Source organism: Sapajus apella, unplaced genomic scaffold (genome assembly GCF_009761245.1).
Source record: "Sapajus apella isolate SASKATOON/1434 unplaced genomic scaffold, GSC_monkey_1.0 scaffold139, whole genome shotgun sequence".
Classification (NCBI taxonomy): domain Eukaryota; kingdom Metazoa; phylum Chordata; class Mammalia; order Primates; family Cebidae; genus Sapajus; species Sapajus apella.
Window position 1 is genome coordinate 1,541,373 of NW_022437079.1, and position 10,941 is coordinate 1,552,313.

At 44.2% G+C, this 10,941-nt stretch overlaps 1 protein-coding gene across 2 annotated transcripts in view; it reads right to left on the minus strand.

Moving 5' to 3' along the window:
- Nucleotides 1-3,961: 3,961 nt before the first annotated feature.
- The window catches only part of MINAR1 (membrane integral NOTCH2 associated receptor 1), a 13,238-nt gene continuing 6,258 nt past the window's right edge, over nucleotides 3,962-10,941 (minus strand). Inside the window, exons 2-4 of one of the 2 annotated variants that reach the window (XR_004264397.1) lie at nucleotides 9,373-9,627; nucleotides 8,940-9,005; nucleotides 4,386-4,461 (exon numbers count right to left, since the gene is read on the minus strand). Coding sequence is in view for 1 of the 2 variants with exons in the window: in XM_032263820.1 (XP_032119711.1) it covers nucleotides 4,264-4,461; nucleotides 9,373-9,627 (453 nt within the window). In the remaining variant the exon portion in view is untranslated. Of the gene's footprint in view, nucleotides 4,462-8,939; nucleotides 9,006-9,372; nucleotides 9,628-10,941 lie in introns of both variants that reach the window. The other variant, XM_032263820.1, reaches the window with a different exon arrangement.

Sequence of the window (10,941 nt, forward strand, 5' to 3'; positions counted from 1 at the left end):
CTGTGGTATATTCACAACGAGTTAGTGAAATGAGAATCAGAAAACTGCAACCACGCGTAATAATGAGAATATCTCTCACAAACATGCTGAAAGAGTGCAGACACACAAAAGAGTAGAGGCTCAAAACAGGCAAAACAAATCTGGGACCTTAGAAGTCAGGTTGGTGGTTTGTCTTTGCAGGGTTTTAACTAGAAGGGACATGAGGAAGGCTTCTGGGATGTTTAAATGTTCTGCAACATTTTTGCTAAGTGCTGATTACATGTTCAATTTGTGAAATTATTCAATTTGTGAGAAGTTGTCCAGCTGGACACATGATCCTTGCCTAAAACTGAACACTTATAATTTATGCATAAAATAAAATCTCATTGCTAGACATTTGATATTTTTTCAGTTTATTTTTGATTATATTTGGAGAGGCCAATTTTACATGATAGCTTCAAACCAACCATTGTACATTAACCAAATTTTACACAAGCCATTTGAAAAAAGATCTAAAAATGTGCTTAGTTATTGGTATTATATAACATTTATCAAGCACCAAGAGTGTGCTGAGCTCTGTACAGAACAAACATAGAAAAGACACAGTCCCTGCCTTCAAGAATATCCAGTCCTTCAGGATCTTCCACATAAAATTGCACCTGACATTCCACACTCTTTTATTCATAAGGCATAAATAAGGAAGTTTGTTGCATTTCTCATTGTTACTTAATAAATACCGAATACCCTTCTCCCCAATTATACCAATGATTACTCATATCTTTGCATTTAAATACAATTTCCATAGTACAATATACAGTATATACTGATTTGGTATTCACACAATTGACCACAATATTCTTGCAGGTTGGTTATAATATGAAGCATGTTGAATTTCGACATTCACAAATTTTTATACCACTTAACAGAATCGTTTACTGTTGGCAGAGCATCTTCTGTTTTGTTTTTTCTATTTCAAAAACAACAACAACAAATGTGATGCCACTGCTCTTATCTTGATAACTTGTAAACAAAAACAGCACTGCCTTGATTCCAATAAGGGTATCAGATCTATGGCACAATTATTCAGAACAGTGATTTTTAGCACATCTATTAAACTAGCCTTGCAGATACCAATCACATAGTTGCATGCCTTAAAATACTAACAATTTATGATCAGCTAATGGATGATGTAAGTATGATTTACTTTACTGTATTTCAGTTTAATGAAGGGGATACTGGTTATAAAATACCTGGAAAATATGAGCGGGGAAATATTTTTTGCTCTTCTGCAAGGCTGTATTCAGAACAAATTTAGATTAGAAGATGAAATGATTATGAATTTGATCATCGGCTAAGGACATTTGATTTCAAAATAATCTCTTAAATAACACTTTATTATTTTTAAAACGCAGGAAAAATGAAGTGAATTTTGATAATGTTGTAATTTTAGACTCAGATGCAAGTAATTATCCTTTATGTAAAAATGTGAGAGTATGGTGGAAGATGGTACCCAGTACCACAGACAGGCCAGTCCATATGTCACCTGTGGCGAGCTCACTGCGACAGGAGGGGACCGGCAAAGATTAAAGGGATGGACAGACATTTCCCTCCTAGCCCGGTTCTGTCTTGCTCATTCTGCAAACTGAGGGAATAGAGGATATAGGATGAGTCTGGGGGTCAGGGAAAGAAGGCTGGGGTGAGCTTGGGGTCAATGGCAAGAAAGGCTCCAGCTGTGAACTTCACCTTCTATAGCTCTCAAGACCCCAAGCATCCAAGAGCTCTAAGCCATGGTAATGATTCATAACCTCAACATCAGACCTGGTATTATCAGGCTGAGCATGACCCCGGTCTGGAGAAAACCACCCTACCTTTGGCCTCCATTGTCTAATTTCCTGGATCATTAACAAGCCTGGATGTTTCTGTTATGTGACAACAACGTTGAGTTGAATTTTAGAGCTACTCAAAGCTACTCTGGACTTAGAGCAAGACTGAATTCCTCTGACTACCTCTCCAGCTATGGAAAGCATGGAAGAAAATTCTACAGAATCCTTTCATTTCCAAGGCTGAGGTGTGCCTTATAGTCATGCCCTCCCAAGGTAGCTAGGCACATACCCACATGGGGTCCATTAGGAATAGATTCACCCAAGGGCAGTGGCAAAACTGGTTTGGTCCAGCCCCTAAGATCCCACCTGTCAAATGGAAGAGTTGGGGTGGATTTGGCTAGATTTTTCTTACGTTGGGTAAGTATATCTCCACTCTTCTGCAAATTCAGAGCAAGAGGTTGGGAACTACTGATCTCCGATACTCTGGCACTTAACCTGTGATAAAGAGGAGAACAGTGGGACTGGAATGCGGTGTAGAGTCTTACTGGTTGAGGGGTGCAGTGGAAAGGCAATGCCCAGAGTAGTAACCTAGTAGTCTCTTTGTAGTGAAAGAAACAACCTCATGTAATATGCCCAATTGAAAACAGAGCACCAAAGACTATAATTCTGATGACAATAACATATATATATATGTATATATTTCATTTTCAATTATAAATCCTCAGTTTTTCATACTAAGGCTTAAGTTTCCAGTCACTGAAATTGGAAATCCATACATAAGCGTGATAATACAAATGGACAGCATGAAGACCTTTAAATATAAAGGTTCACTACAGATGAAAACATTCATTTCTTACTTGTTCACATCATAAAATTAACTGTCTACTCCTTAAGGGTGAACAACAGAATTAGACACAGCAAGCTAAGCATTATTTGGGATTTTTTTTGAATGGATGCTGGACTCCTATTGCTTTAAAAATTGAAATGCTCTCACACCTGTCTTTTAGAAATTTATTATATCATCCAGAGGGATTGCACTTGCTACCAAAAACTATTTATATCCCACCTTGTTATCAAAAAAATACAAGGTAGCTAGTTTCTGTCAATCCTTTTTTCTTTAACCTGTGACAAGACATTAGAATCAGATGTTGATAAGGATTCTTTCTGTTCCATTATTGTCAAAGCACCATTCAGCAGGTGGAGACAGATCAAGTTCGGGTGAAATTACAACAGCTTCTTTTACACTAAAGAAACCTTGCTCCCAAGTTATTTAACAGAGAAGACAATAAATGAAAATCAGGTATTCAGATAGACATATAGATAAGTGGTTAAATAGATAATATTTTTTGCACTGCTGATAAGTATTCAAAACTCTGGAGTAGGTGTTGTGGTAACTGAGAAAACCCCAGTGCCTTTATTATTATTATTATATTAATGAACAAGCTTTCAAAATCATTTTAAAGCCACTGAAAATGGCTGACATTAGTGGTGCATGAAAACCGTGGTTTACAGATAGAATGTCAAAGTTTAGCCATTGTCTCTACTCTTCAAGGCACAAGGAGAAGTTCCAAACTCTTCAACTCATGTATGAGAGGCAGAGCCTCTGGTATACCAGGAGATAGAAAATTAAGGAATACAGCCATACACCAAAAGCAAGAACAGGAGATCTTTGGAGTGGCCATGATTTTCAAAGACTGACCTTATATCATTAACAAGCAGCTCCCCTACACTTTGGACTAAGGATGGGAAGGTCTCCTGGCCTGAATACCTTGGCCATCATGCAGTCTGAACACTTCATTCCACGCCTGAGTTGGTAGTCCAGCTCCTTGTTACTCCAGGCACAAGGAAGAAGGTCTAGAATGTTTCCATGAAGATCTGCAGTGATGCAGACATTCTGTTGTGTTGATGGCAAAAGGGCAAGAGTGAAAGTCAGTAGCCCTTGATAAAAGTCGACAGACAGAATACCCTTTAGGGACACGCACCCTGTTACTTCACCAGCAATGGTCTAAGAGCATTACGGAAAACAGAACTCACCCTCTTTTCTTCTTATGTTGCTATTTCCCTTAGTTTCTTCTAAAGAGGCATGTATTAAATATCTTCTGCATAACTTATTACCCACCATTAAACATCATCAAAATGGAAAGAACCCAATTAATCTCTTTTTTTTTTTTTTGGCCTGGGATAGTCAATTTGTATTTACTGGTAGTCCATTACATTCTTTTGGTAGGAAAAGATATTGCACTTCTAAAAATGCATCGAGTGTAATTGAGTCAAAGCTAATAGGTACGTAGACTTCTCACTAGAATGTGTATTTTCTAAAAACCACCTTCATTCAACATTTGCAAAAAAGCTTCCATGATTTTATCTCTATCTCAACAGACTGTTGCCTCACTGCTGCAAGCTTCTAAAACACAGACAAGACATTGGTAGTCGTACGCCGCACGCAGGTTGCATTCTCAGCTCATGATTTCATTGTGCAGATGGGCACGACAATCACGAGGATGACCGTGCATGCCGCCGCAGCGATCAGAGCAGCTATCTTGCAGACCTTGGCTCGTCTGAATTCGGCTTCTTTACGTTTTAGTAATGAATCGTAGCCTGGAGTATAAATGTCTTCCATCCAGTACTCTAAGTTGTTTGGGTTTAAAGATTCTTGTGTCTAAAAGCGAAGAGAAGACGTTAGAAATACGGTGAATATCTGAAATCAGGTCAAAGACGTCCTGACAGGCATCACTCCTGAAGCACTTACGTTGTCTGTAGCTGGGAGTTAGACTGTGGTACAGCACTGCCCCACCAGCCCCGGGGCCAGAGGCAGGCTACCACGGGCTCATCCCACATATCAGATTGCAGGGACCCCTCCCTCATGCTGGTTTTGACACAGAGAAACATAAGGGTCTTTATCTGCAAGCAAGCAAAATGGGGCTGAGACGAGCAAGACTCTGAACTTCAAGGGCATGCAACCAAGAACAGGCTGGCCCCACTGCCAGGGAAACGAGGAAAGTCACTGAAAAATGCTTTCTTCCAACAGGCTCGAAGAACAGATCTGCTTGAAACAAGGCCATGATAGCACTCTGAGTCAGTTCTTCTTTCTCAGATAAAGCTTCTACTGAAAAAATCAAAGGCACCTCTAAGATGAGCAGTTCAAACAAAACACAAAATATTTCAACCTCAACCATCTGTCTGAGCAGGTCATGATGCTGGTCAAAGTCAAGGTCTGCTGACCCCATGGCAGACCGTTCCCACCCCAGACCTGCGTTGGCAGTGGTTCCAGACTTGGGGCAGCTTCCCTAACTGACATTTGTCTCCTGATCTCTCCAAGATTAATCAACTGTCATCAGGAGAAATACCATATTTCACCTGTACTTCCCGTGAATCCATGTGGACAGTTATAATCTATTTCCGTGAAGAAAGGCAGTGTTCTCATTTTAAGGCAAGCATTTAATAATATGAGGGTCTCATAAAAGCAACAACACATTGCGATTCCAAGTGAGGTCATTTAAATCTTTGAAATGCAAACAAAATATCCATTTTGAAGATTTTCTTAGATTGTTTAATGCTCATAAACACAGGCACATTAAAAATTATTCATACACATATACAAACAAAGGCTCAGAAAACCCTTCAAAGTTTTAAAAAACTTGATTGTACCATTTATTGGTAGAACAGTGATGATTCTAATGCATGCTAGTAATTTTCTGCTTGACCTTCTAGATTCATTCTCTGTTTTTTTTAAACCTTGCCCTGTGCCACTAAAAATATAATCTACATGGATACATCATGGGGGCTCCCCTGCCTTCAAGCACCACTAGGGGTTCAGCCAATGAAGACAAAGAGAAAGGGAGGTTGAGGTATTCATTCCCCCAGCTCCCTCCCAGTGGGGCTGTCGTTTGGCAGGGGCCCGGCTCCTATTAGACACCCGCTGTCAGACCTATGGGTCTCAGTGGGTTTCAGAAACAGCCCCTTTCCCTTGGCCCTTCAGATTCAAGGGTGGCAATAGCTTCCTGCTGGTGCTGGTCTCTGGGTGCTTCACCAGCTATTGTAAAGAGGCCCCTCCTCAGTTATCCCTCGGAGATTGCCACGTGCCTGCTGCCAGGACACTAACGACTCATAGACCCTGCACCCCTCAGGCTTTAGTATCTGCCTGTTACTCACAATCGTCCGGCACAGGGGTACGCGTACCACGACCTGCGGGCCGTATCTGACCTGCCACCTGTCTTGGTACAGCCCTTGAACTAAAAGTGATTTTTTTTCATTTTTAAATGGTTGAAAAGAAATCAAAAGAATAAGATTTTATGACATGTGAACATTATATGAAATGCAAATCTCAGTGTCCAAAGATCAAGGTTTACGGGAACAGAACCATGCCCATTTGTTTCCAAACTGTCTATAGCTGCTTCCACACTACAGTGGCAGAGCTGAGCAGTTGTGAGAGATTTCAAGGCCCGCAAAGCCTAAGGGATTTACTGTCTGGTCCTTTAGCGAGAAAGGTCACCAGCCCCTGTTCTAGGACGTGCTATGCGACACTGCACAATGGAAAGAGAAGGGGATCTAGGCACCACAGAAAATCTTCCGGTCCCTTCCCTCACCGAAGCTTCATGTTTAGACTGCTGTTGAATTTTTCCAAGTTCTATGGAAGGGTGGAAGGTGGTCTTGGACACTCAGGGCACCCAAAATAGAAACCAGGACACTCTGAATGTGGGAAAAGTCCTTATGGTGCAGGGTTCTCTGTCCAACCCTTCAGCCTTTGCAAGAAACTCCTGCTACAGTGTCCTGTGCTAGGGCCCGGGGAGCCTCTACCCTGAGCTTCCCCAAGCAGGTCCACTGCTGCCCGGCCTTGACTGCTAGACCGCCTCCTCCTCCTGCTAGAGCCGCCAAAGCTCTGCCTGCCACAGCCCGTTGGGACCAATCTCCTGTCCTTGGCATGAAAACCCTTCAGCAGTTTCATAGGCACTCGAGAAAGGAGAGATGGACCCAAGATGGGCATGTTTTGCTGGAGGACTGGTCTGCAGAAGGGGACAATGTGCCTCTAAAGCCTGGGTGCTGGTGGAGGCTGAGACCTGCCCTGGCACCCGGAAGTCAGGCTCAGCACACTCTGGGTCAAACAACCTGCTCTTCTCCGCCATCCCAGGGCCGGCCCAGAAGGCAAACGGTGTGTTAAGTGACACATCAGATTTTGTGCTTTCTTCCCTCTGGCACAGACAGAAGGAAATTGGCTTCCTTTTCATAGCTATCTACATTTTATTATGGGCTGGGATTCAGTGTGTGAAATAAACTATTTTTAATTAGTTTTTTCGATAAGTGTAAGCTGTGATGGCACCAAGTAGAAGAGAGGTAATACTGAGGTTTCAAGGGGCGCGGGGAGTGTATGCAGTTGTTAATTAGTCCTGGTCAATGTTGGAAAGAAGAACAAGCCTGCACCTTTGCCTACGCCCTCAAGCAGACACCACTGAAGGCGGATGTATCTCGGCACAATGGGACTCTGTGAAGATCGTCCAGAAGCCAACCCTGCCCTAAGACTGTGCCCGAGTCTCTGCAAAGAGATGAAAACAAAAAAGGCGGTCCCTGCTGCCTTCACCAAGCTGTCAAGGTTGGCTCGGTTTCGCTGTAAACACCCTCACGCGGCGATTGAACTCTACTTCCTCATATTTTATGCAAAGGGATTCTCTCTCCTTTGCATTTTTAAGTAATGTCACCTAAAGCTCTGTAACCCAAGTGTCTATTTTTAATTTTTATAATTTTATGCTCATAAAAATATTGGTACACTAAAAGTTCACATCTCTATAGGGACAAAATCTTCCAGCTCTGTCCCTGCAAACTTTGCAGAGATGTTTCCCAGTCTGTGACTCACTGAATTAATGACTCTTTCAAGGCCATCCAGTGATACTGGTGAGATATTGATTACTCCGTCAGTTGAGCCATTCACACCTCCAGGTCCTTTCTGACCCACCAGCTGCCCTTGGTATTCTAATTCCCACAGGTGAAGGGGTAACACCCACGGCAGAGCTGCACGGGACCCACCTGAGGGAGAATCAAATCCCTGTCCAGCCTCTTTGCCAGCAGGAAGTCGACAGAAGAGGGATTGATCTGAAGGGTCACGGGGTATGCAATGCAAGTGGGTATGTCACATGCATGAGGTGAAAGGGGTGAGGAGGGGCTCAGGGCTGCTCCTGATGCCCCCACAAACCTCACTGTCAGGGTCTGGCCAGAGTGGCCCCTCCCCATAATTGCTGTCATTTAGGGCCCAAGATAAACAAATGTCATTGCAATTATTTTTTTTGTAACATAAAACTCCACTAAACTCTTAATAGAAAAACGAAATAGCAAGGAAGATGCAGAAGAGAAAGAGCATGAGACTCATTGCCAGACGGTCCAGTATGAATTTCAACTTGTCTGACTTGGGGCAAATTATCGACCTTCTGGGGCCTCAGTTTCCTCATTTGTAAACTGAAGATGGTCATAGCAATTCCTGCCTCACAGGCCACTGTGCCTGGAACTGAGAGACTGCTTTTAAAAAGCGCCATGCAAAGTTGATCGATTTCATCATCATCGACCAGCCCCCATGGGCCTTCTTTTTCAGTGCCTACCTGATGCCAGGTACCTCAAATATATGATTTTCAATTTTACATGACGCACAGCTCGATATTATTAGGTCCATTTAACAGGTGGAGGGACTGAGCCTCAATCAGATGCAGTGAATGCCTGAGGTCACACAGCGAAGGAGCCCTGGATGAAAACGCAGTGTTGCCAGAATGTAGGCTTCTCCCTCCACCTCACTGCACCTCCCACGGCTCTCTGTTTTAGAGCAAGGCCATTTCAGGGAAGCCTTGCCATACCGATCTCCGCAGGCAGCTCTCACCAACTGTGCTTCAAGTGCATGGCATTCTGGGGCCTGCATGGAACTGGCACCCCAGTGCTATGGCCTCGCTGCCCACAAAACTAAGGGCACAGCTGGGAACGGGGTACTTCCTTTGCTCCCGCGGTGACTGGAGACACAGATAGACACAGCGTGAATGGAACCAGGCAGAGCTGCCCACCAAAATAAAAGTGTGGCCCAAACCCAGCCCTGCCTGTGGGTGAACAAGAAACATGCCCTCCAGCCACAACTGCATTCCCAGAGCTTCTGGGGATGGCTCTTACCTGGGGCGGCTCCGTATGGAAACATAATCCATAGCTGGGCTCCCACAAATATGTTTATCCCACGTGCTACATATGGAAGGAGAAATCAGCTTGTATTTCATTAAACAGTTTGGCTCAGGTCTTATGAGCAAATATTAGAATCTGTACTTGGTACAGAGTCGTAAATGCATCGTTAGCAAATCAGATGGCCGATTAAAAAAAGACATAAATCAAGCATTCCTACTGCTAAATGTTTACCGTAAGCAAAACAACAATCCCCTTGTTAAAAGTCTCTTCTGCTCTATGATTTATTAAAGTTCTGAATTCTATGCTGGGGGCCCAGGGAGTTGAAGGGTGTGGGGTGGGCTGGGTAATCTAAGCCTTCCATGTCCATTCCTGCGTTTGCCAGGGCACAGGTGGGCTTCCCCCCACCCAGGGACAGCGAGAGGCTCACCTGCAGGTCCAGGGCTGTCAGCTTGCCCTTGTCGCCCACATTCCGTGCATACTCCTCAATGGTCCAGGAAGGTTGGCCTCGCTTCACCTCGGCCAGCTCGGTCAGCCGCATGTCAGTGTACAGGGGGTTGCTCTTCATGTGGGCTTTGAGGGACGCAGGGTAGGGGTGAGGGCTGAACACCTGCTCCACCAGGAAGCCGTCTTTGGGCTGCTTGGGAAGTCGGTGCTGTGGGGGAATGTCGTACTGCCTGTCTGCCTGCAGAGGGGCACAAAGAAGTCCAGACACGTGGCACGGATGCCCTTGGATTTCACAGTGCAACTGGGCAATCAGTAGCTTTCAGTCACAGGCCCTGCAGAAATCCAGCTAGCAAAGTGCAGTTACCTCCAAGCAAATAGAAAGTATGAAAGCATACCCACATTGGGGGAAACTCTAGGAAAAGCTTATGATCATAATGTCACTAATATAAATTAACATGTCTGTGCCAGGAAGAGGTTATTTAACGTAAGCTTTACGACATCACTACCATTATGAATACCCATCGTACAGGTAGGAAAACGGAGCTCCGACTCAGTAACCTGCCCCAGGGCGTGCAGCTAGCAAAGGATGGAGCTAGGATTTAAACTGATCCTCTGGCTTCAGAGAGTCTTTGTTTACTGATATTAATGCCTCCTCTTTCTTTTACCATTTTGCAGGGGGTATGGATGAGTAAAAGATCCGGGTCCTTTCCTCAAGGAACTTGCTGAAGACCTTGATGCTACACTGCCTCTTTGGAAGGAAGAAGCCAATGCAGAAAGCATGTGTTGGGAGCCACTAGTGATTTTCCCAGGCAGCAGATGGACCCGTGTCAGAGGGGATGCGGCCTCAGGATAAGAGGGCGGTCTGGGCAGGAGTGTGGGCGTCGGAAGGTGGCTAAACAGGTGGCGATAATTTATACTCTCCGTCCTTGAAATGCAAGCCGAGAGTTTCTGCTCTCAGTACACCTGTTGTAAGACTGGGTGAGTGCTCCTTTCTGTGACTCTTAGGACTGTGTCCAGACCTTTCAGCCAGCACTTGTGCCTTTGAATTATAACTGCTTGTTTGCCCGTCTGGCTCCTCTGCTGAAGTATGAGTTCCTTGAAGGCAAGGGATTGTTTTGTTCGCCTTTTGATCCCCCTCTGCAGCAAAATAATACCATCAAGTAAGAAGACACTCTGTGAATAGTCATCGAAGGGTCAGAGGCCAATGATAGGAAGCCATGTCTAAGTAACAAAGAGTAAATAAGTTGTGTATCTCAGTAACGGCAAGAGAAAAAGGAAAAGAGAATATTATCAGTCAATGTGTGTGTCCAGGAGGAAGAGAAGGAGAATGTTTAAGTGTGATGAGATGAGAGTTGATGTGCAAGAATGTGGTGGGCACATGTGGCGTGTGTGCGTGAGTGTGGCTCGTATGCTCGTGTAGGGACTAGAAGCACACATGGTGTGTGTGTGTGTGTGAGTGAGTGTGAGTGTGGCTCATATGCTCGCGTAGGGACTAGAAGCACACATGGGGTGTGTGTGTGAGTGTGTGGCTCATATGCTCGCGTAGGGACTA